This window comes from Myxine glutinosa, chromosome 11 (assembly GCF_964187855.1).
Source record: "Myxine glutinosa chromosome 11, kmMyxGlut1.1, whole genome shotgun sequence".
In the NCBI taxonomy this organism is placed as follows: Eukaryota; Metazoa; Chordata; class Myxini; order Myxiniformes; family Myxinidae; genus Myxine; species Myxine glutinosa.
The window spans coordinates 8,988,771-9,015,407 of NC_136271.1; the positions used below are offsets into that span (position 1 = coordinate 8,988,771).

The following is a 26,637-nucleotide window of genomic DNA, read 5'->3' on the forward strand; positions in this document are numbered from 1 at the left end:
TCTCGTGAGCAGCGAAGTAATTCTGCAGCGTGTTGAGCCAGTGAGCAAACTCCGATGCAGATCCTTCAGCTTGAGGGTCGGCACCGAGAATCGGAACCACGATCATCTTGTGGTCTGCCATTCGGCGAACTAAATGATATTAAATGTCGTGAAAATCAAGTGCAGACACGACTTTACCTCTGGGTAGGCTTTAATATCATTTAGATCGATAATATCTCCTGTAACAATACATGCAACAATAGGCATTAAATCAGAGCATTTCAAGCACAGCAATGGTAGCTTCGATATAACAATGGTTCGCGCAGCGCAGCCTTTGGGGGCGTACATACCATTCAACTACTGGATAATGTCACAGTGAGTCCCGCCGGAGTGTCCGCACGCCCCGAGTGTCCCGGGTCTTATAGACGGCCCCCCTTTTCGTGGCGAGCATCCCTGGGTTCACCTTGGTATAATTTCACTACACCCATGAACCTTCCTCTACTCAACCCCAACACACACTGCAAAAATGGATTTAATCGGAGAAGCCGCAAAGCGCGCAAAAGCCGCAAAAAGCGCAAAAGCAGCAGAAAACGCAAAAAAGAAAAGAAAAAAAAAAGCCGTTCAGCTTGAAATTGACGGAAACCAATTTCAAGATGGCTGCCGTGGCGGCCATATTGAAAATCGCAGCGCGCCCATTTTCGAAAGGCACCTTCCTCTACTCAACCACAACACACACTGCAAACATGGATTTAATCGGATAAGCCGTTCTGCTCGAAATTAACGGAAACCAATTTCAAGTTGTCTGCCGTGGCGGCCATATTGAAAATCGCAGCGCGCCCATTTTCGAAAGGAACCTTCCTCTACTCAACCCCAACACACACTGCAAAAATGGATTTAATCGGACAAGCCGTTCTGCTTGAAATTGACGGAAACCAATTTCAAGATGGATGCCGTGGCGGCCATATTGAAAATCGCAGCGTGCCCATGAACCTTCCACCTTCCTCGACTCAACCCCAACACACACTGCAAAAATGGATTTAATCAGACAAGCCGTTCAGCTCGAAATTGACGGAAACCAATTTCAAGATGGCTACCGTGGTGGCCATATTGAAAATCGTAGTGCGCCCATTTTCGAAAGGAACCTTCCTCTACCCAACCCCATCACACACTGCAAAAATGGATTTAATCGGACAAGCCATGCTGCTCGAAATTGATGGAAACCAATTTCAAGATGGCTGCCGTGGCGGCCATATTGAAAATCGCAGCGCGCCCATTTTTGAAAGGAAGATTCCTCTACTCCACCCCAACACACACTGCAAAAATGGATTTAATCGGACAAGCCCTTCTCCTTGAAATTGACGGAAACCAAAAGTTGAAGGAAGCCCGTGACGACAATACCCCTCAGCCCAATTTGGGCTGAGGGGTGAAATCACTCATTCAACCTTTTTGAATGGAGAAAAGGAGTTATTCTGCTGTTTTGTGTCACTGTGTGTACCACAATGAGCATGGAGAAAAGAAATAAAACCAGAGAATTGTCTGAGGAGGTCAGACACAAGGTTGTAGCCAAGCATGGACTATCTCAAGGTGACAAGTCCATCTCCAGAGGCCTTGATGTTCCCGTGTCCACCGTACGTAATGTTATCAGGAAGTTTAAGGATAAATCTCTCTGGCTATTCTCAGAGAGCCTCCTCAGCATCGACGAGTCTGGCATTTCACTCAGGCCGACTGGCACAGTCTTCAAGCAGCCATCAATCATCTGGACTGGTCTGCCATCTCTACTGCCTCTGACATCAACTCATCCTGGGAATTCTTCCAAAGTAAACTGCTCTCTTTCATGCACAGATGTATCCAATCTCGTCTTCAGTTGTCATACCATTGTCTACCCTCAGGTGTGTCCACCCTCAGGAGAGCCAGGAAACAATATCTCTCTACTCTTAAGACTGAACTCTGAAACCTGTCTCCCTCTTCCAAATCCTGGTGGCGTCTGGTCAAATCTGTTTCTGGTGTTTGTTCCCCCTCCATCCCCTCCCTTAACTCAAATGGCTACACAGCTGACGCCGCACGTGAAAAAGCTGAATGCCTCAACTCTGTGTTTGCCTCTAAATCGTTTGTCCCAAACCCATCTCTCTCTGTACCCACCGTACCCATTCGTACCAGCTGCTCCTGGACTCTGTGTCCTTCTCTCCTGACAAGGTGGATAAGTTTCTGTCAACCCTCGACTCTGATTCTGCAACTGGACCAGACAGTATCAGCCCACGGATCCTAAAATCCTGCTCTACTGCTCTTTCACTCCCTCTCTCTATTCTTTTCACCCTCTCTTTTGCTCAAGGTCATCTGCCATCAGCTTGGAAATCAGCCAACATCACCGCTTTACACAAAAAAGGTGCAAAAACAGATCCTTGCAACTACAGACCAATCTGCCTTCTCCCAATTATCAGCAAAGTCATGGAATCCATCATTGCTTCAGATATAAAATCCTTCCTCTTCTCCAATGGCTTGATCTCTGATCATCAATATGGTTTCAGACCAGGTCACTCTACTCTGGACATGCTGCTTCTGCTGTCTCAACAATGGATGGAGGTCCTCAATGCCAAACAGGAAATTAGAGCTGTCTCCCTCGACATATCATGTGCCTTCGATACGGTCTGGCACCCCGCTCTGCTCACCAAACTCTCCTCCTATGGTATCCATGGAAATCTCCACGCATGGCTTGCGGATTTCCTCTCTGATCGTAGACAACATGTGGCCTTGAATGGATTTCTCTCATCTCCCCTTCCTGTTCAGGCTGGAGTTCATGTGCAATTTCACGTGAGTTTGTCTATAAAGTATGTACATTTAGAATGTAAGTACGTCTGTAAAGTATGTACTATTTGAATGTGAGTACATCTGTAAAGTATGTACTATTAGAATGTGAGTACGTCTTTAAAGTATGTACTATTAGAATGTGAGTACGTCTGTAAAGTATGTACTATTTGAATGTGAGTACATCTGTAAAGTATGTACTATTAGAATGTGAGTACGTCTGTAAAGTATGTACTATTAGAATGTGAGTACATCTGTAAAGTATGTACTATTAGAATGTGAGTACATCTGTAAAGTATGTACTATTTGAATGTGAGTACATCTGTAAAGTATGTACTATTAGAATGTGAGTACATCTGTAAAGTATGTACTATTAGAATGTGAGTACGTCTTTAAAGTATGTACTATTAGAATGTAAGTACGTCTGTAAAGTATGTACTATTAGAATGTGAGTACATCTGTAAAGTATGTACTATTAGAATGTGAGTACATCTGTAAAGTATGTACTATTAGAATGTAAGTACGTCTGTAAAGTATGTACTATTTGAATGTGAGTACATCTGTAAAGTATGTACTATTAGAATGTGAGTACGTCTGTAAAGTATGTACTATTAGAATGTGAGTACGTCTTTAAAGTATGTACTATTAGAATGTGAGTACGTCTATAAAGTGTTCGAATCGTCACTTCCGATACTTGCGTCAATATGGACACACAAAAACTAAAGTTACCCTTCGTTAGTTGGATTCATCTTTGTTTCCCTGCTGAGAAAGGAAGGTGATTGACTGCAAATGTCCGTTTATTTGAATGATTTGGTTGTTTGCTTTCCGTTCAGTGAATGATAGCCATGTTGGCAGATGTTTTTCACTTGTGAAGGTTTTAAAACGTTTTCCTTCCATTTTTTAAATGCATCATTCGTCGGTATCGAAAATACAACAAAGCCGAATAAATGTAGCGAGGAAGTTGTTGTTGTTGTTGTTGTTGTTGATCTAAGGACGGAAGTTTAGCGGAAGTCGTTTGGAGCGCGGGCCGCGGTGAAAACAATCTGGAAATGGAGGTGAATGCATGTTATGTTTGTTTCTCCATTTTGTAATTAATATACCGTATGAGTATATAGAGTAATGATACCAAGCATCAATATAAGGGTGATTTCGGAGTGTCATCTTGAACTTGGTTTCACCACGCTCCGTGACTTCCGGTGCTGTTTTGGCCAGAGAGTCGCTGATGGAACTGAATGTAACTTTTCGGCTATAACTCCCTCCATCATTTGAGTTTGTTTTCGTTTATATCACTTTTACTCATTTATTTTAGCACGATTCTTCACCTTATGTTTGTTCGACAACAGGTCAAACACCGTAGAAGGAAAAGTGGTGTATCGTGTTCAGCGAAGCTAGTGTTGCGCTTCCTCCAATTGTTCATTTTTATTTAAAAAAATTCTTTTTGTTAAAAATTTTAAATTAAATATTCAACTCGTTTATAGACGTTTATTGCGCAGTGTTGGCTGCTCACTTAGTACATTATTGATTCCTGTTATCCCGGAACTCAGCGTTTTTTTTTGGTTTTTTTTACCTCAGCGGTCTGTTTCGTAACCCGAACCCTAATCCTAACCGGAACACATAATCCAAATTCGCCAAAATCGTAAAAAAACATTTGTTCTTTTGCGTCGGCCATGTCGTTGTAATGACTAATAGATGTAAGTAGAGTATATAGATTGCAGTAGATTTTAGCATGACCGAGTTTGATGGAATCGATGGAAGACTTTTTTTTTTAAACATAACTCATCGTTTTTCAAACAAAGTTTCTTCCTTCGTTTTTTAAACAACGTTGAGAACAATTCCAACAACCGGCGTCGTTTACGGATCTTATTTTGATGAAAATCGGAACCTTTTTCTCCACACGCGACCATCGACAACACATCGGTTTCCCTGGACGACCGTTATTTATTTATCTCCAGAGCAATGGCCGAGACGCAGAGGTTTGGTTTTCAAACTTGAAGTGGCACTTTGACCCGGCCGAGGGCGACATTAAAATGGCAATGATTGTTGTTCGCGCTCTTTTTACACAGAGGCCGTTTTAAACAAAAGTACCCGCACGCTGTTCAGTTGTTGATTTTAATTGGGATCTTTTGTTCCATTGGGTGTTTGAGGTGCAGAGCAGGTGTTGTGTTTGTATTCGTTGGGCTAATCCAGGCTTCTTTGTTTGATATCCAGGCCCGACATGGCGGACGATAAGGAAAAAAGAAGGAGACGGAAAGAGTTGACGGAGGAACAGAAACTGGAGGTGAAGGAGGCTTTTGATCTTTTTGATACCGACCAAGATGGTACCATCAACTACCGTGAGCTGAAGGTGAGTGAGTCCTGCTCCTGCACCATGTGGTTCTTATAAGGGTCGACAGAACTTGTACCAACAACAGGAAAGGGGAATACAAGTTATAGGTGAGGGCGAGACTACCGGAAGTAAGGTGTTTTCAACGTATCCAATCACGTGACTGTTGTCGCGAAGGGTGCACTAACCGGAAGTTACGTAGTTCCGCGGGCGCCTATAGATGGGTACCTGTGCTTGGAGGGATGCTGCAGGTGCCTTGGGTGTTGGTTGAATGTTGAATGTTGGAGGTCGGGGGTTCGAATCCCGACCGAGTCGTACCAAAGACTACCTCTACCTGGAAAGGTTTCAGCTCTTTCACGAGCCTCGATTCAGTAAAAAAAAAAAAAAAAAAAAAAAAAGCGATCAGAGAGAGATTGCTGACCCTCCCTCACCTGGGCTTGCTTGTGAGGTGTGCATACGTCAGAGGTGCCCCGGGAATGCCCCGCTGGAGGATGTTTAATTATTTGCCATGGGGGCGGTGGGTGTACCTTGAATGTCTCTGGACTTGTTACCTTTCTCTTCTGGGCAATATCTCAGGCACCTTTTGACCGAGGAAGCTGATATTTGGACATGACGATGACCAAGTGATTTGGTTTTAAAGGCTAATTTTGATTTATTGATTAATCAATTAATCGATTAATTATTTAATTTTTCGATTAATGACTTAATTTTTTTTTTAAGTTACCGATTCGGATGAAACGGTGGTGGTTTGTGTTCCATTAGCCAATTGATGAATTTTTAAATTATTTTAGGATTAATATTTACTTGTTTTCATTATTAATCATTTATTTATTTTCTTTCTCATTTGAACAATATCTCGGCACCTTTTGACCGAGGAAGCTGATATTTGGACACACAGTGACCAAGTGATTTGGCTATAAAGGATATTTTTGATTTAATGATTAATCAATTAATCGATTAATTATTTAATTTTTCGATTAATGACTAAATGAATTATTATTTTTAGCTGCGACGAGCAGCTCTATGAGAGGACCGTGTTGTTGTTCTTGTTGTTGGGGTGCCTTTTTGACTAGCGCATGCGCATACACTCGGACATGCGTTGGTATGAGGTAAGAACATCGCGGACAAAAATCGCGATTTGTTTGAAGAAACCAGAATAAATTTAGCAACAAAGACAACATGAATGTTTTCATATCGATCTCGTTTCACAGAACTTGACACAAATTAGGTGTAATTATTGAATAGCGCATGCGCATACACTCGGACTTCCCCTACCGACCAAGCCCGTTTCAAATTATCCCTCTGCCACTCAGAATTAACATTAATAAATAACATTAATGAATTAACATTGAACAACAACAACAACAACATGCATTTTTAAGGCCATTTTCCCTGCAAGAGCGGGGGTTAGCCTTGCGGTCCCCATGACAATGTTCTCCATTTTGCCCTATTTTCTGCATCTCCCCTTGTTAACCCCCTTGCCCGCATTTCTTCTTCGACCATCTTTAGCCAAGTCTTTCTCGGTCTTCCCCGTCCTCTACTTCCTTCTTCATTCATTCCCATCACTCTTTTCAACCAGTCACTTTCATCCTTCCTCAACACATGACCAAACCATCTCAACCTGTTCCTCTTCACAGCATCAATCACAGGCTCTATTCCCATCATCTTTCACAATTCATCATTTGTCTTCCTCTCTCTCAACGATACTCCGCACATCCACCGAACCATTCGCATTTCCACCCTTTCCAGCCTTCGTTGCTGCTCTACGTTCATTACCCATGTCTCGCTCCCATAAATCATAACACTTCTGACACATGCAGCATACACCTTTCCCTTCAGCTTCAATGACACTCCCCTCCTCGTCAGCACGCCACTCAGTTCCCGAAACTTCTTCCATGCACACCTCACTCGAGCAACCGTTGCCGAGTCTGATCCACCTTCTCCATTCAGCATGTCTCCGAGGTAGCAAAATGTTTTCACACTTTCCAGCTTCAGGCCATCTCCAAGATCCAACTCAACATTTCCTCCATCTGCAGCTCCCTCTGTGCACACCTTACATTTGAATGTAGCTGCCACACTGGTTAATGACCCTCTCAGACCACTACATTTTTGATGAACCCACTCAGCGCACATTGTACACTGAATGGAGTTCACTCCGACACCCTTCCTACACACAGCACAGGGCCACTTCCCAGTTCTTTCCACCTCACCACATGCTTTACCACTTGCCATCACCTTCGTCTTTCCGATATTCACCTTCAGACCTTTTGTCTCCATACATTCCTTCCACGTGTTCATCTTTTCCTTCAGTCCATCCATACTTTCCGCAATCAACACCAGATCATCTGCATACAACAACTCCCACGGTAAACCCTCCTTTACGTTCTGAGCCAGCACCTCCATCACAGCTACAAATAGTAGTGGACTTAGTACCGACCCCTGATGCACTCCCACCTTCACCTCAAACTCACCACTGTTCCCGTCCTTCGTCCTTACAGCTGTGCGCGCTCTTTTGTACATTGCCATCACTACTCTGATCAACCATTCCTCCACTCCTAACTTCCTCAATGCCCATGTCAATACTTTGCGTGGAACCCGATCGAATGCTTTCTCCAGATCAACAAACCCAAGAAACAACTTCTTCCTCTTCTCCATGTACTTCTCCTGCAACTGCCTCACAATGAAAAGTGCGTCTGTCGTTCCTCTTCCTGGCATAAATCCAAACTGCATTTCGTCGATCTTCACTTTCTTCCTTATCCTCCTCTCCAACACCCTTTCCAAAACCTTCATTCCATGCTCCAATAACTTTATCGCTCGGTACGAGCCACACTCCAGAGGGTCACCTTTCCCCTTGTATAGACTATAGAGGGACGAGGGTACTCAGTTCCTAATCCACTGGAATGCGGCCTTCTTTCACCACCAGATTACAGATCTCTGTCATTCTCTTCACACCCCAACTTCCTGCTGCCTTCAACATATCTCCCACAACTCCCGTCGGCCCTCCCGCTTTTCTACCCTTCATTGCTTTTATCGCTTCCTCAACTTCCTTCTCAGTTATCTTCTCTGCTGGTCCTAAAACTGGGTTACTCTCTATGTTGCCATCCCATTCATTCTCTGTATTCAACAGCATTTCCATATATCTTTTCCATCTTCCTTTAATTCCATCTGGGTCCACAACGATTTGTCCCACTTCATCCTTCAAGCAGCTAACCCCATCACATCATACCTCTCTTTCGCTACACACATTGCGCACTACACACATTGCACACAAGCAGCTTACACATTTCAGCGCACATTGTACATTGAATGGAATTCACTCCGACACCCTTCCTGCACACAGCACACGGCCACTTCCCAGTTCTTTCCACCTCACCATATGCTTTACCACTTGCCATCACCTTCGTTTTTCTGATATTCACCTTCAGACCTTTTGTCTCCATACATTCCTTCCCTTCCACTTGTTCATCTTCTCCTTCAGTCCATCCATACTTTCTGCAATCAACACCAGATCATCTGCATACAACAACTCCCACGGTAGACCCTCCTTTACGTTCTGAGCCAGCACCTCCATGTTAATGAATTAAATGAATGAACATTAACATGAACAGAAATAACATTCACGTCCATACATTATATGTAATCAGTTGATGAAGCATGTTGCGTCGCAAAACTAAGGACAAGACCAGAACTGAAAGACAAAAAGACGCTAGTGCATGCGTATAATTTAACGACCGGTCGAATTTGGTAGCGCATATTGCAACGGATATCCTCATGATTCGACACGTCGCAGCTGGTGACCACACTGTGGTCATTTTTCTCTTGTTTAAGTTAGATTCTGATGAAATGGTGGTGTTTTATGTATTCTCTGAGCCAATTGATTCATTATTTTATTATTTTATGATTATTATTTATTTATTTTCATTTTTATTTTTATTTTTCTCTCATTTGGATAATATCTCGGGCACCTTTTGAGCTAGGAAGCTGATATTTGGACACGACAGTGACCGAGTGATGTGTCTATAAAGGGTATTTTTGATTTATTGATTCATCAATTAATTGATGATTTATTGATTAATCAATTCATTTTTAAATTTTTTCGATTAATGACTGTTTTTCTTTTTTTTTCAAAACGTTACAGCTTTGGATGAAGCACTGGTGGTTTAGGTATGCTATTAGGCAATTGATTAAGAAAATATTTTATGATCAGTATTTATTGATTTTAATTATGCAATTAATCAATCAATTATTGTACACCTTTCCCTCCAAATACCGTATCTGTGCTGCACGGCGGTATCACCAGGCGCCGTAGGCATCCCGGCAATGCCGCGCTGGAGGATGTTGTTTATTTATTTGGAATGATGGCAGTGCACTTTGAATGTGTCTACTTGTTTAACCATTAGCTGCTCTACCTTCTTAATTGGCACCTTGCTTGATTTGATGGCTTTTTTTTTTCTTTTCTTTTTTCTAAGGTAGCTGCAAGGAGAGGAATTGTGTAAGCTTTATGTCTTGCACTCTTTGGGACAACCACAATAATACCAGATATTGCGGATAAAAATAATTTATACTCTGACATGGTTGCTAATTGGCTCGCGTGACTGACATTGATTGGCTCTCGTAAATGCACGTCATAGCTGTGGGGCACTGGCGGAACCCAAGACGTTGCACATTCCTGCAGTTGCTTTAGATTTAGAACAAGCGTTTATAAAGCTCATCTATGAAATACGTGCTATTACAATAGGATTGTACACGAAAAATTTTGTAACGAACGGGGTGTTTTGTATGTACAAATGTAGTTTCAAGTGCGGTGGTATGCATGAATGAGCCTTTGAGGTATTAAAGCAGGGAGCATGTATATACGATACCTGGTGTTGGCCTAATGGTTAGGGCGGCGGGCTTGGGATCCTAATGTCCTGAGTTTGAATCCTTTTCAATTAACGCCAGTTGGGGTTGATGACTCATCATGATGAGAAACATCCCCATAACATGATGCTGCCACCAACATGCTTCACAGTAGGGATGGTGTTCTTTGGGTGATGGGTTTGCGCCAAACGTAACGTTTTGCATTTTGGCCAAAAAGTTCCATCAACGTTTTGCCACATGGCTTCAGAATCTCCAGAGTGGTTTTTTACATACCGCAAACAGGACTCAAGGTGGGATTTTTTGAGTAATGGCTTCCTTCTTGCCACCCTACTGTACAGGCCAGACTTGTGGAGTGCTTGGGATATTGTTGTCACATGCACACAGTGACCAATCTTTGCCATAAAGGTCTGTAGCGCTTTCAAAGTTGCCATTGGTCTCTTGGTGGCCTCTCTGATCAGTCTCCTTGTTTGGTCATCCAGTTTGGAGGGATGGGCCTGGTCTAGGTAGGGTCTTGGTGGTACCATACGCCTTCTACTTCTTAATGATTGTCTTGACTGTGCTCCAAGGGATATAGTAAAGGGCATATAAATATTTTTATACCCATCCCCTCATCTGTGCCTTTCCACAACTTTATCTCGGAGCTCTTTTAAAAGCTACTTGATGCTCATGGTTGAGTCTTTTCTGTGAGATGCACTACCCAGTAGAGGAGATTTATAGGAACAGCTGCTTTAATTCTGAAATAATCAGAATCACTGCAATTGAACACAGGTGGAGGCCAATTAACTTGGTGTGTGATTTTGAAGATGATTGGTTACACCTGAGCTAATTTACAATTGCTATTATAAGGGGGGTGGACACTTGTCCAACTAAGATATTCTAGTTTTGTATTTTAAATAAATTTTCTGAAATTTGTAGAATTTGTTTTTCAATTGGAAGTTGTGGGTTACGATGTGTAAATACAGGTGGAAAAAGTCTGATTTAATGCAATTTAATTCCAGGCTATAAGGTAACAAAAGGTGAAAATTTTGAAAGAGGATGAAGACTTTCTATAGACAATGTACAATGTACATGTTGAGAATGTGGCAAAGACGAATTGCTTAGATTTTAGTGAAGATCTGGATTTTAAAGTGATTCTTCACCATTGCGATACATGGTCAAAAACTATATTGCCACGTCTGTAGTTCCGTTAAAACAGTATACCTAAGCACCAGGAGCTTTAGTCTCATGATATGGCCAAGCGGTCTCTTATTACACTGCGTTCAATAAATTCTACAACTTTACCATTCCCCAAGGATCAATCAATTGGGGTGAAATTGACAGCAAACACACTCGAAAAACAAATTGCTCAAACACAATTTACCTTTTCAATGGTTTATTTTTTATAAGAGTACAGGGAAGAAGGTAGACAAGACTCAACCGGTACGAACCAAACAATCAAAGGTAAATGGAAACACTCAAACTTTATGTACAATGATGAAATCAAGCTCAAATCCTAACCCAAAAGGTGCCACAGATCACACTTATACAAGAAGATTAGAATGCAGGCAGGGACTTCCCTTTCCTCTACAATGTGCAGGGTGAACACAGGATTCGATGTAGCCCACTTTGGAAACCAGGTACGAGATGAGCATCAGTGACGATGTTGGTCCAAAGACGAAGACTGCCATGAGCAGCACCAGCGACGAGTAGCACCCAAGATGTAGATAAAGCCAAACAGAGCACGATGAAAATCAGCCACAAGGAAGGCCAGTGGCGATAAGTGCCTCAACCAGGCCTCATGGCCATCTTTGTCCTTTTGAAACGAGGCCTCCTGGTCTTTGTTCTTTTCAAACGAGGCCTCCTGGTCTTTGTCCTTTTGAAACGAGGCCTCCTGGTCCACACTTCTTCTCGACAGGCCCTCCTTTTCTTCCCCCAAGTGAGGTGGCTCCTTCCACTTTCCAAAGACACAGGTTGATCACAGCCTGGATCAATTCTATACGAAGAAAACCATGATCAATGTCTCCTGATATGGATACTCCTCCGTCAACAGTTTCTCGTCCTCCTTTTACAGGAGGCATCCTGATCTCTGCTTTTTCTGTTCTCTTCCTTTACCTGGGTAGAGTTCTCCCCTGGGCAATGGGCCAAAAGGGCAGCCCCAATAAAAAAAATGACGATATTATAACTTCTGGCTCCACATTTTGATGAACATCTGGATCCTAGAATATTGAAAGTGATTCTTCACAATTGCGCGATAAGGCCAAAAGCGATTTGTAGCACGATATTTTAAAAGCTTATGGACGGATTATGACGAATCTTAGTGGATGAGTTGGGAAGGTGACAAGAACAAGCCGATTCGATTTTGGTTGAAGTCCAGATGCATATCTGGCCTATCGGTGGGTTACAAAGCGTCAACTGTTCAGCCTGGCGGAGGTATGTGCTCTACCAAGTGGCGTTCTAGTTTTCTGCCTACATTGTCAAGGGTTGGCGTCAGGAAGGGCATCCGGCCATAAAAACATTGCCTCAAACAGAGAACCATGATTGTCATGGGGCCCGCAAGGCTAACCCCCGTTCTAGCGGGGAAAAATGGCCTTAAAACGACCATTCATTGTCAACATTTGGCAGAGCTGTCTAGCATGTGGTCGAATCTCTACCCATCTATAAACTGTTACCATGGTGTTTCGCATGCTGGGCGATGCATCATTGTGTGTGCCGTCCCTCAGATGGACATTGACCAGAGGGCCCATCTACCAGCATTGGTTGTTGGTCGACGTTTAATATCCCATGGTGTCTTTTACAAAGATTAGTTGATTTATCGCTGGCACTCGAGCCAAATTCCAAATTCCTGCTTTAACCTACAGGGGACACTGCACCAGCGGCATTGTTGTGCCCCTGTGAGAACAGATGCTAACCCGCACAGCCATGTGCTACATGCGAACAGTGATGATGACCGCTACACTAACTTCAGTCACCTACCTTTATGCAGGTGGCGATGAGGGCTCTTGGGTTTGACGTGAAAAAAGCCGAGATTTTGAAGATCCTCAATGACTACGACCGTGGCAACACTGGAAAAATGGCGTTTGTGGACTTCATGGAAGTCAGTAAGTGTGTGGGTAATCAGATGTCTCCACGAGTCCAAATTCGACACACAAATGCAGGTTTAAGCATGACATGAAAAAAATTGTGAGTATGGGAAGGGGAAAGGCACGTTTCCTGCACAGATAAATAATGACAGCATGAGCTGTTATGAATCAATCGTTCATAACATAATTTGAGTGTTAACCTAAAATGCAGAATTGTCCACAGCAGGAAAATGTACAATAAATGTTCAAAGTATCTGTAATCTATAATAATATGTGTGTGCATGTGCGCACAAGCCGCACATGCATGCATACAAGTTGTTGTTGCCTAATTATCTCTGTGTGTGTGTGTGTGTGTGTGTGTGTGTGTGTGTGTGTGTGTGTGTGTGTGTGTGTGTGTGTGTGTGTGTGTGTGTGTGTGTGTGTGTGTGTGTGTGTGTGTGTGTGTGTGTGTGTGTGTGTGTGTGTGTGTGTGTGTGTGTGTGTGTGTGTGTCATCTTTATATGCGGGCCTCAGAAGGTGGAACGGAGCCCTCCCCCCAGGTCTCAATGTATCCAAATGTGTGTGCGCGCACGCGTGTGGGTGCACAGTCGTACGGTCATCAAGCATAACACATCATTCTCTTTGCTAACCTCCTCTCACCTTTCTCTCTCTTCTTTCTTCTTTCTCATTCTCTTTTCTTTCTCCCCCTCTCCCTCTTCCCCCATGCCTCTCTCTACCCCACATCTCTCTGACTCTCCTCACCCCTCTCTCTCCCCCACCCCCACCACTGTCTGTCTCTCCCTTCTTCCCATCCCCATCCCCTTACTCATCCCCATCCCCTTCCTTCCTTTCTCTCCCCCCACCTTTCTCTCCCCTCCCCTCTCTCTCCCCTCTCCTCTCCCTCCCCTGATCTCTTGTTGAACCCCCAAAAATGCCTTATCTTGGAACCATGCAAGAGTCTTTCTGAATTTGAAACTTGCTACCTTCACCAAAGTCTTATCTTTTTGGAAGACTTTAAGCCACAGAACAAGCACAACATTTAAAAGTCAAATGATTCTCAAGGTAGTCTTTGACTTGTCGACGACAATGCAGCTTCTGGTTTGTGGGGCGACTGCAAAACCAACAAGTTTGTTATTGACGTAAAAGGACGAGTAGTAGTTCTTATGCCACAGTAGATGAGGTTGTGGCTCGGTGAATTCGAGTTCGTTATTGTCTTTGACGTGTATCAACGATTCCAATCGATCATGCTGAATGCATATTCCAGCGTCTTTTCTTCTATTGAAAGCAACAAGGAATGAATCAAGTCCTCGAATAGAGTTGTGCCTCAGTTTGGGGTCATCCTCCTTTTGGCAGATGATGCACTTTCCTTGGTCTACAGTAACCTTCCGCCTCTGGTTTCAATAACTTAAGTGGGCTGGAGTCCATGGCTGCTGAATTACATTACTCGTTTACCTGGAAAGAGAAAGAGTAAAAGATGCAATAGAATTATATCTGAGTTATGAACCCTAAACAATATATTTTGGAGAGCCCGATCCTACCTGATTTGTGCCCTTCATATATGAGTCATACATGACATAGGGCTACCACTGAATGAATGAATGATCGTTTTAAGGCCATTTTCCCCGCTAGAGTGGGGGTTAGCCTTGCAGGCCCCATGACAATCATGGTTCCCTGTTTGAGGCAATGTTTTTATGGCCGGATGCCCTTCCTGACGCCAACCCTTAGTCGCCTCTCTTACGATGTGCAGGGAGATACGGTGTACCTATTCTAAATTGGGGTACACACCGGGATCATTCATCCCATAAGCTGGTACTCAATTTGCCGACCTCAGAAGGATGACAGGCTGAGTCAACCTCCCCTGGCATTAATTCAGCGATCGACCGGGATTCGAACTCAGGATCCGAGGATCCCAAGCCGGCACCCTAACCGCTAAGCCAACACCAGGCTGTAGGGCTACCATTAATCATTCTAAAAAGCATTTGACCTTTGTGCAGGAGATTATAGTGACATCGAGGTCATAAGTTAATTGTCGGACAGTCATCTAAGCTTTGATGAAAGATAAAAATGTTACACATTTAGCAAAAAACCGTTTTGCTGAATGTGACGTCATAATGATATGCAAATTAGCCAAATGCTAATGAGGAATGATAGAATCGTTTAGAGTAATCATAAAACTTTCATTCAGTGCAAGAATTGTGTTCATAGCTTATTCAACGACAAAGTTATGGAAATTTGAACAATGAAGGTGGTTGCTCCGCCACAAAAATCACCATTACCGTTGCCATGAAAACCAAGGCTTGATCATTATTTTCCAGACCCTACACCCCATTCAATGTACATTTTTGATAACCTAGATGCATTTGCTACTAAATGTCACTGTTATGAGCTGCAATGATGGACCAGAAAATACACAGCAAATATATAAAATGTGAAACATCAAAATATATCTATATTTTGCATGCTTGTGACGTCATAATTGCATGCAAATTAGCTCCACAATAGCAATAAAGGACACCATGGTGTAGATGACAGCTATACCTTTCATGAAACACCAGAATTGTGTTTGTAGCTGCTGTAATAAGAAAGCTATACGAGTTAGAACAAATTTAGTAATGTTTGGTGGTTACTGTAGAAACCGTTCTGTAAAAAATATTGCACCACTTTGAGACCCTACATCCACCCTGGTGATGACTCCCAATAGACCTTCCCCCTAACAGCTGGTACCACTGGCATTTTTCTACCTGGCCACTTGGGCTAAGTGTGCTCGTGAGAAGGAAGAATGCCTCAATTCTGTGTTTGCTTCCAAATCTTGTGTCCCCAACCCCTCACTCTCGGTACTCATCCTTTCCTGTCGTACGCAACTGCTTCTGGACTCTGTCTTTTGCACCTGAGAAAGTGGAGAAGTTTCTTTAAAGGTTCTGGACCAGACTGCGTCAGCTCACGTGTCCTGAAAACCTTCTCTGCTGCTCTTGCACGTCTGCTTTCTGCCCTTTTGACCCTGCAACTTGCACTAGGTCATCGTTCATCTGATGTTGCAGGCTGGTCCCACCTTGAGTGAATTATAATCAAGCTCATTGCCATTTTAACGGTCTCTAATTTTTCCTTTGCAATCTGCACTAATCAAGGCAAACAACACACTTTCACTCGATGGCCTGTATACATGATTTATGATTCATTTCCCATTGACATCGGGAACCGTACCCACCGCTAGGAAAATGTGTGACGCTGGCTGGGAATTGCAATGAAAAGGACTAACATCTATGCTGTCACTTCATGGTCAGGGGAAAGACCTTTTGACGGCCTTTGCAGGGTACACATTTGTTTTACATCCAGACCATTTTTTGGACCGAACCAACGATTCAAGTTTTATAATTTGTCCATGATAGATCACCTTTTTACCTCTGCCACCAAAGGTGGATGGAGGTTATGTTTTCACCCCTGTCTGTCTGTTTGTCCGTTTGTCTGTCTGTCTGTTTGTGAACAAAATATCTCAAAAAGTTGTGGATGGATTCGGACGAAATTTGGCAGAGAGGTAGCATATTAGATGATTAGATTTTAGATTGGGACGAAATGATTAGATTTTGATGAAGATCCGGATTCGGATCCAGCTACAATAATTTTTTAAGTGATTCTTCACCTTTGGGAGGTGGGGCCAAAAATGATACTTAGCAGGATATCTCAAAAAAGTTGGGGATGGATTTTAACGAAACGTTTTGGACAGGTTGGGTGTCTGACAAGGACGATTTGATTCGATTTTTGTGAAGATCTGAATATGGATTTGGATAGGAGAATTATTTAATTTTTTAAGTGATTCTTCAACATTGGGAGATAGGGCCAAAAACGATACATAGCAGGATATTAAAAAAAGTTATGGATGGATTTGGACGTGGACAGGTTGTGTGTGTAACAAGGAAGAATCGATTTAATTTTGGTGAAGATCTGGATCCGGATCCAGCTAGTATAAGTTTTGAAGTGATTCTTCACCATTTAAAAAATTTTAATTTATTTATTTCTACAAGATTGAGGCTTGTGTAAGAGCTAACATTAATCACAAAAAAACAAAGGGACACATAAAACATATAATAAAGGCAGCGGGAGACAAGATGGGGAGAGAGAGGTAAGCACACAATTACAACAGTAGAGAACAGGGATATCAGGAGATCTGTGGTAGGGAGAGGGCTTGGGGGGGGTGGGGGAAGAGGAATAGGGGGGGGGGGAGAGGTATAAAACATATGGACACTGCTAGGACTTCCAGGAAAGAATTCGGTATTTCAGAAAAGTGGATCTGGGGTGAATTAGCAGGGGTAGAAAAGATCAAGGTTTTGGAAGGGGGGAAATAAGAGATGGTGGTGAACAGCTGTTTTAAAGACCTGGAGGGAGGAGTGGGATTGAAGAGAGTGAGGGAGTTAGTTCCAGAGGCGGGAGAAAAGAGGAATGAAAGAGTGAAGGTGAACAGAGAGCCTAGATTTTGGCAGTTTCACCATAAGAGGGTTTCTGGCAGATCTTGTGCGACCTGTAGGAATATTTGGGGTCACAGAGCACAGACAGAGCTGGGGGAGCAAGGCAGGAGAGGAGTCGGTAGAAGACAGAAAGACCACCAACCTGCATGCGGTGAGTGAGTGAAAGGCCCTCGGAGTTAGCTTCATCGCGGGAGATTCCAATGATTCTGAAAGCTTTGGTTTCAACAGCGTGAAGCCGGGCTAGGTGTGAGACAGGAGCACCGGCCCAGAGGGGAGAACAGTACTCCATCAAGCTGCGGATGAAAACTTTGTATGTGGTGAGGAGCTCAGGTGTGCCAAGGAAGGACTTCGCACGACGGAGGATGTCCAGTCGGCGAGTGGCTTTGGAGGCCAGATTGGAAATGTGGTTTTCCCAGGAAAGATCATGGCAGATAGTGAGACCCAAAAGCTTGAGTGACAGAACTTCTTGGAGAGGGTTGTCCAGTCGGTCTTTTCGGAGAGACATCGTGAGAGTGTGAGATTTGTCAGGATTGAAAGACATGTTCCACTTGTTTGACCAGTCTGTGATTTTGTCCATGTCTGCAGAGAGTGAGGAGGCTGCAGACTGCCGATCTGAGGGATGAGGAGTGGAGTGGCAGAGAGTGGAGTCATCAGCAAAGAGATAGAGAGGATTTTCCAGAGAGTCGGAGAGATCATTGATGAAGACCAGAAAAAGCACAGGGCCCAGTACACTGCCTTGGGGAACTCCAGCCAGAACAGGAAGGGCAGATGAGAGAAATCCATGCAGGGCCTCACATTGACTACGACCCGAGAGGAAGTCCGCAAACCATGCGTGGAGATTTCCATGGATACCATCGGAGGAGAGTTTGGTGAGCAGAGCGGGGTGCCAGACCGAATCGAAGGCACGTGATATGTCAAGGGAGACAGCTCTGATTTCCTGTTTGGCATTGAGGACCTCCATCCATTGTTGAGACAGCAGAAGCAGCATGTCCAGAGTATAATAACCTGGTCTGAATCCAAATTGATGATCCGAGATCAAGCCATTGGAGAAGAGAAAGGATTTGATGTCGGAAGCAATGATGGATTCCATGATTTTGCTCATAATTGGGAGCAGGCTGATTGGTCTGTCGTTGCAAGGATCTGTTTTTGCACTTTTTTTGTGTAAAGCGGTAATGTTTGCTGATTTCCAAGCAGATGACAGATGACCTTGAGCAAAAGAGAGGGTGAAGAGAACAGAGAGAGGGTGAGATAGAGCGGCAGAGCAGGATTTTAGGCCCTGTGGGCTGATGCCATCTGGTCCAGTTGCAGAATCAGAGTTGATGTTTGACAAAAACTTCTCCATTGAGTTATATGAGTGATATGTATATGATATGGATATGATATGATATGGATATGAGTTAACCATTGAGTGATATGGAAATGATATGATATGGATACGAGTTAAACATTGAGTTATATGGACAACCAGGTGGAGGTATGCTCTCTACTGAGTGCCGTTCTATTTAATTACTTGCGTTCTCAAGCACTAAGCACGAGCCTGCCCATTGCTTCGCTGACAGATGTTTTTTTTCAAAAGACAGCATGTTGTACTTCACAAATATATTGCATGTGTATCTGTGATTGTCAATGATGTAAAATGAGGCAAAACACTCAAAAATATATATATTTTAATAACACACTTGTGGTTGTTGTGGTTTGTTTGCCCCTTCTGTGTACTTTTATGTATTTCTCTGTTGCTTGGAGAAGTACTTGCATGTCCTTATAAAGGGTTCCTGTTATCGTAGAATAATGTTACCGTTAGAAACACATTAAAGCCAGAGTTCCTACTTCTTCCTCCTCAATCCCGTTAACGCTGACTTTTAAGAGGTACGTTTGTGATTGAACAAACACATTTTTGTTCCAAGTAAATGGATTATTAGCTTTCCAACAGTACCATTTGTATTGTTCTATGACAGCAGAAACTCTTTGGAATAAAGCATTATCGATGGACGGAGAAACTCAGGTCCTTTTATTTGTGGATTGGTGACATGAAATTGACTGGTCTGGTGTTCATTATAAATCTTTCCCTTCACTCACTCTATTGTTCGTTCATTCCTGTGCTTATTGCATCTATCTGTTGTCCCACTGTGATTGTGTTACCTTCTACCCTCTATCACCTCACTCTTTCACGATCCCAGATTTTCAATATAATGAAAGCATTGTCTTGCTCTTGTTCTACACAGTTTGTTGTTGACCTGGCAGCCATTTACTCCAAAGGTCACATCCTTGATCTCATTCATTGTATGTACCTGCCACTTATGTCACTAAACTTTTAAGATGACGTCTGTCTGTATTGGAGTGTTTTGAGATGTGAATTATGTGATTTGTGAGTTGTGATTGTGAATTATGAGACAAATTATGACAAGACAAATTATGAAAGCATCGAGAGGAGCCTTTATGATGAGAAAAGGGAAAAGCATGCCGATTACTCACCGGCCTAGCAGATTTTGATTATTATTATTATTATTATTTATTTTTTTTTGGACACTCCATCTGCATAATTATGTTCTCGCCAGCGCTTGGCTTTTCACTATGTATGTATATATATATGTATGTGTGTGTGTGTGTGTATGTATATATATATATATATATATATATATATATATATATATATATATATATATATATATATACACATATATATATATATATATATATTGTTACGGATCTCAAACGTCGGCCTTTTCCCCTTACCAAGAGGGGGTTAATCCCCTTGTCTGTTACTGACCGACATGATCCTGAAGTTACCCCGTTCCTTCCGGTCGGTATTAGTTTGGGTTGCTGGTCAATTTGGTCCTGTTACCTAATTACCAACACCGACCGTGAAGCAAGGAGATAACCTCTCACCCGAGCCGCATCATTAGTGGATACGCCGAGCGAAGCGAGCCACGACTCGGGCCGTTAACAATGACTAAACCCGATTCTAAGCGGTTGCGATCGTGCCACGTTTACCCAATGATAGAAAGGACGGATGTGATCGGATGGAGAGGAAACCAGAAGGTAGGAAGAACAAAGATGGGTTTATTACATATATACAGAAAGAAGAAGAGGAAACAAAAGAATGTACAAGAGAGGAAGAGGAAGAAGCAGAACACAGGGCAGCCTTAAAAACAGTCTTACTCTTAATACCCCAGACAAGCATACACACTCACACGGGGATTGTAGCTGGTGGATGTTCAGGTATAGGGTCCGGTGATGGGGTCCAGGCTCCAGTCCAGCGGGCGAAACCCGGCAGGCAGCTTCGCGCATAGTTGGACGCGAGCAGACAGTTTATATAACGGGGGAGGCTGGGATGCTGCGTACGTAATTCGTGCACACTTGTGCCAAACGCTCTCTCTCTCAAGTCCTCCTTTGATAAGGTGCGCTCTCCCAATTAGTTCTGTGATCAATGCCGAGCGCACGCCAGTTCCATGGTGAAGGTGAGCTCTCTCCCGCAGTAAGTCCGAGTCCGAGGAGTCCTCTCGGTAATGCGCGTGCCTCCAACTCCGCCTAAGTCCTTTACAACAAGCGCTCTCCCCTCCAAGTCCTGTTACAATGCGCGAATCGTGCCAGTCCTTTTGGTAATGCACGCCCCTCCACCTCCGCGTAAGTCCTTTCTCAAGAGCGCCGCTGAATACGTCCTTGAAAGGGCTTTGCGTTCGCGCTTATATAATGCGAGCAAAGATCGCTCTGCGCGCCAAAAAGCCACGCCCGTCGGTGATGTTCCTTCAGCCCTGGTTGGCTGGTGAGGGCCACGCCTTTGACAGCTGGTTGACATGCCACATCTTCTTCTTGGCGTTCCGCCCCCTTTTTCCTGGCCTCACCGCGTGTCTTATGGCGGCGTTTGAGCGAGCTATGAGGCACCGACTGTAGGGGCGCATAATGGCGTCGCTTGGAGAGAGAGGTTGTTCCAAAATGGACTGAATGGGGCCTACTTCTTATTTGATTGATGCAACGCAGATTCAACTATTGGAAACACGGCCTTATCTAAAACACATAATGATGAAATAACTGGAATTCTATGGTGACCTCCGTGTTGCTTGTGGACTAACTAGGGGTGCTACCTTTAACCTTTAATGATGAGAATTTATATACAAGTGTGGGTTCTCAAAACCACAACAATATTATACATATGTGTGTGTGTGGCATATGCTTTGTGTGGTTTATGATGTACTGTATATTTCTTTCTATCTTGTTTTCTTCGTCTTGATCTGCCTCAGAGTCTACCTTTTAACCCCTTCTTTACCTTGTCGTAGTGACGGAGAAACTGCTTACCCGAGATCCCACCGAAGAGCTGGCCCGAGCATTTCGATTGTTTGATGAGAGCGGCACCGGTCACATCAGCTTGCGTGATTTGAGGCGTGTGACACGTGAACTCGGGGAAGATGTACCAGATGAGGAATTGAGATCCATGATCGATGAGTTTGACACCGACGGTGATGGATATAGTAAGATGTTTCACCTTGTTCTCTCTAATGGATAGTGCTTGTTTTCTTGCATTATATTGACTATTGGTACTGTTCATCATGCTATTATATTAAAATTAGCGGAAGCCTGTGGTTTAAAAATACCACAATAAAAAAGGTGGCTTTTATTCTTGTGCGAGTTGAAGGAGCTCAAAAATGTGAGGTTCAATCAGGAATGTGTTGACTTGTAATTGTATGCACCTGAAACTTAAAGAAAAGAGGAGAGTTCAACAACTTAGATTGGGTGAAATATCGGTTCTAAATGTTGCACTATCTGCACTTTATATGTGTGAAGATGCAATCTCTTGTGTGCAAAGGTGCAAAAACAGATCCTTGCAATGACAGACCAATCAGCCTGCTTCCAATAATCAGCAAGGTCATTGAATCCATCATCGCTTCCATCATTAAATCCTTTCTCTTCTCCAATGGCTTGATCTCGTATCATCAATTTGGATTCAGACCAGGTCATTCCACTCGGGACATGCTCCTTCTGCTGTCTCAACAATGGATGGAGGTCCTCAATGCCAAACAGGAATTCAGAGCTGTCTCCCTTGACATATATTGTGCCTTCGATACGGTCTGGCACACTGCTCTGCCCACCAAACTCTCCTCGTATGGTATCCATGGAAACCTCCACACATGGCTTGCAGACCTCCTTTCTGGTCGCAGTCAGTGTGGCCCTGAATGGAATTCTGTCATCTCCCCTTCCTGTTCAGGCTGGAGTTCCCCAAGGCAGTGTTCTGGGCCTAGTGCTTTTTCTGGTCTTCATCAATTATCTCTCCGACTCTGGAAAATCTTCTCTATCTCTTTGCTGATGACTCCACTCTCTGCCGCTCCATTCCTCACCCCTCAGATCGGCAGTCTGCAGCCTCTTCACTCTTGCAGACCTGGACAAAATCACAAACGGGTCACAAAAGTGGAACATGTCTTTCAATCCTGACAAATCTCACTCACACTGTGCCTCTCCATAAAGACCGTCTGGACAACCCTCCCATCTACTTTCTCAAAAATCCTCTCAAGTAAGTTCTGGCACTCAAGCTTTTGGATCTCACTATCTACCATGATCTTTCCTGGGAAAGCCACATTTCCAAGCTGGCCTCCTAATCCAGTCCCCAACTGGGCATCCTCCATCGTGCAAAGTCCTTCCTTGGCACTTCTGAGCTCCTCACCACATACAAGGCTTTCATCCGCAGCTTGATTGAATACTGTTCTCCCCTCTGGGCTGGTGCTCCTGCCTCACATCTAGCTCGGCTTCACGCTGTATAAACCAAAGCTTTCAGAATCATTGGAATCTCCTGCGATGAAGCTCATTTTGAGAGCCTTTCACTCGCTCACCGCAGGCAGGTTGGTGGCCTTTTTGTCTAGCTTCCACTGCTCTGTCTGTGCTCTGTCCCCCAAATATTCCTGCAGGACGCACAAGATCTGCCAGCAACCCTCTTTGATGAAACTACCAAAGTCAAATCTCTCTCACCTTCACTCTTTCATTCCTCTTTTCTCCCACCTCTGGAACAATCTCCCATACTCTCTTCAATCCCACTCCTCCCTCCAGATCTTTAAAACAGCTGTTCACCACCATCTCTGATCTTCCGCGATCCAAAACCTTGATGTTTTCTACAGCCGTTAAAGCACCCCAAATTCACCTCTTTCAATCTCCGACTTAATACCTGAAATTCCTCGTTGTGTCCATTTGTTTTATAACGTGTACCCCACCCAAGTCCTCTCCTGCCACAGATCTCCCGATGTCCCTATTCTCGACTGTTGTTGTGCATGTGTGCTTCCCTCTCTCTCCCCTTCTTGTCTCCCATTCCCTTTATTATGTTTTATGTGTCAGTTTATGTTTTTTGTGTTTAACGTGTTAGCTCTTACACGAGCCTCGATCTTGTATACAGAAAAAAAGAAGTTTAGATTAATTTGGAGCAACGTATACTTGTTAATGTTGAAGCGGTGAAGCCGCTTCAATATTTGGCTGTGTCCTTCCATCCATCCATTAAAAATGAAAAACCACCTTGCTGACCAAAAACACCCATCACTGACATCACCAACAACCTCCAGAGTGCAGAGGTGAAAGTATCACAATCTACTGTTCGCAGAAGACTTCTAACAGCAGAATTACAAAGGCTACACCTCTGGAACTGGCTCTCACCCATATTTTTTTTACCTCCACCACCTAAGGTGGATGGAGGTTATGATTTTACCCATGTGTGCCTTTTGTCTGCCTGTTTCTGAACAAGATATCTCAATAAGTTATGGATGGATTTGGACGAAATTTGGTGGAGAGGTTAGGTATGTGACAAGGACGAAATTATTAAATTTTGGTGACTATCCAGATGTGGATCTGGATCGTAGAATTTTTTAAATGATTCTTCACTATTGAAAGATGGGGCCAAAAACGATATATATCACTGCATTTCAAAAAGTTTTGGAAGGATTCGGACAAAACTTGTTGAATGAGTTGGTTAGGCGACAAGAACAAGCGATTCGATTTTGGTTCAGGTACAAATCCCGATCCGGTCTATCAGTGGGATGCAAAACGTAAACTGTTTAGCCTGGCAGAGCTTTAGCCTGACGGGTGCCATTCTAGTTTATGATGCAACTAATGATGGCAGCAGCAGAATGAATTCGTAAGTTTACAGAAACATTTTGTCTGCGTCTGTACAAGAAAATGCCTCCAAACTAATTATGCAGTGCTTCACCATACAGCAACACAATGACCCAAACACACTGCCAACGTAACCAAGAAGTTCTTCAAGGGGAAAAGTGGAAGGTTTTAGACTGGTCAAGTCAATCTTCTGATTTAAATCCAATGGAGCATGAATTTCACTTGCTGAAGTGGAGCCGAAAGTCAAAAACCCCGAAAACAAACAACTGAAAATGGCTGCAGTAAAGAATGGCAAATCATCTCAAAGGAAGATACCAAGAGTTTGGTGATGTCAATGGGTCACAGGTTTGATGCAGTTATTGCATACAGACTGTACTCTTGCATCATATTCATCTTTTGATCTCAAATCCCAACTTCTTGAGTATATCGAAGTAATAACAACTTTGACTTCACTGCTCCAATACTTATGGATGGCACTGTATATATAGATGGCTTATGGGAATTTATTTACATTTTATGACTTATTTTTCAAATCAACATCGTTCTGCTCATGTAAACAAGAGTACCACATAATGTGACCAATCAGTTACTTGCTGTCGTTACGAGTGTCTGCATTGTCATTGGCTTTCTTCAGCTGACATTTTCTTCTTTCCTTGTTTGCAGTTAATGAAGAGGAGTTTAAGGCGATCATGACAGGTGATCTGTGAAGAGGTGGTATTGGTGACAAAAACATTTTAATGTTTGGTACATTAAAAAAAAAAAGAAGAACTTTGCTCTTGAAAATCTGCAGTAACTGATGTGAACACATGATGAACTCTGTTCAATGACCGGAACAGTTTTTTTGTTCCGTCCTGGAGAAAGTTTCCACTTTTACAGCAAATGTGTACAAATTGCTTCAAGGGTTTTTCATCAGTCCAGTTGGTTTGTTCGATTTGCCAACGTCAAGGTTTACAGGCTCAGGAATTGAATGTGCGTGAAGGAGTCGAACTGTTGTGAGATGGTGTTGAATGCTACTTTATTTTTGGGTGTTGTCCCAAGTTTTGACACGCAAGTCTGTTTTTAAAATTGTGAGCAGCATTTATGTGTAAACGCTAAATGTGTTTTCTGATAGACCCGTGTTTTGATACAAAATATGCAGCACTAACGTGTGTTGCTGGGAAAATCCATTTGGAAAGCATTGTAATTGGACGCCATGCAAAATATGTCCTGTTTAGGAAGTCATTTTGTTTTAAATAAATTTATTTTTGTTTGATGGGTTTGAAATATGTGCAGACTTGCAAAGCAATAGGCAAATGCGAAAGACTCTAAATAAATGGGCCGCTGCTCAACATTTCATCCTTGTGTTTATTCGACGCCGATTCGGTGTCCTCGGTGAAGGCAGTCGCTTTAAGGAATATCTTTTTCTGTGACAGGCACGATGCCATACTGAGGAACATGAGTGAGATAATACAGCTTATGGATCTTAGGTGGCTGTATTTTTTTTGTAAATGCAACTTTTAATTGAACTCTACTTGTGTAACTTGTCGATAAAAGCGGATGTTGATCTCCTTCTTCCATATACAGCGCAAGGCTGCAGGGTGGCATCGTTGGCTAAAGCACGTCTGCACCACTAATGCAACACCCTCTGCTGGTTGGGGCAGGAATTTGTAATTTGTCATAGTGCCGGCAGTCGCTCGCCTGGTGTGTACAAATTTTACATCAGTCGTGGTGTTCAATTTGCCAACGTCGTGTAGATTATGTAAAGAACGTCTGGTGATGGGGGAGAGTGTTTTTAACGTCCAACAACTAATGTTGGCAGAAGGGACTCATGTTGATTATAGTTGTTTATTTTGAAACTGAAGTCACATTGGATTTTTATTTTCATCGCTTTATAGTAACTAAGCCTTTGTAGTCATGTGAAAAGTAATATTAAATGATCCCTGACCCTGTTCCTTAGTGGATGGAGGGAAGTGTTTTTGGTTCCCCTTCCCCCCCAAAGAAAATAGAAAAAACCCAAAAATATGATTTCTTCAAAATGCCAAAATAGTCAGGGCCCTTAGGGATATTTTGGGGCCGTTTGGTTCAAATTCTTCCAAAAGCACCAAATTTGGCC

The 26,637-nt window shown here is 43.1% G+C and overlaps 2 protein-coding genes across 3 annotated transcripts in view; both read left to right on the forward strand.

Moving 5' to 3' along the window:
- Window positions 1-25,878, forward strand: part of TMEM62 (transmembrane protein 62) — a 113,210-nt gene extending 87,332 nt beyond the window's left edge. Inside the window, exons 13-16 of one of the 2 annotated variants that reach the window (XR_013624890.1) lie at window positions 4,990-5,125; window positions 12,927-13,041; window positions 21,737-21,928; window positions 25,209-25,878. The gene's annotated coding sequence lies outside the window, so the exon portion shown is untranslated. The remainder of the gene's footprint in view (window positions 1-4,989; window positions 5,126-12,926; window positions 13,042-21,736; window positions 21,929-25,208) is intronic. The other variant, XR_013624891.1, reaches the window with a different exon arrangement.
- CETN3 (centrin 3) lies at window positions 4,379-25,878 on the forward strand. The gene is made up of 5 exons (XM_068130132.2): window positions 4,379-4,754; window positions 4,990-5,125; window positions 12,927-13,041; window positions 21,737-21,928; window positions 25,209-25,878. Exons 1-5 carry the CDS (start codon window positions 4,738-4,740, stop codon window positions 25,250-25,252), a joined length of 504 nt encoding a protein of 167 aa, XP_067986233.1. The 5' UTR covers window positions 4,379-4,737; the 3' UTR covers window positions 25,253-25,878.
- Window positions 25,879-26,637: the final 759 nt, after the last annotated feature.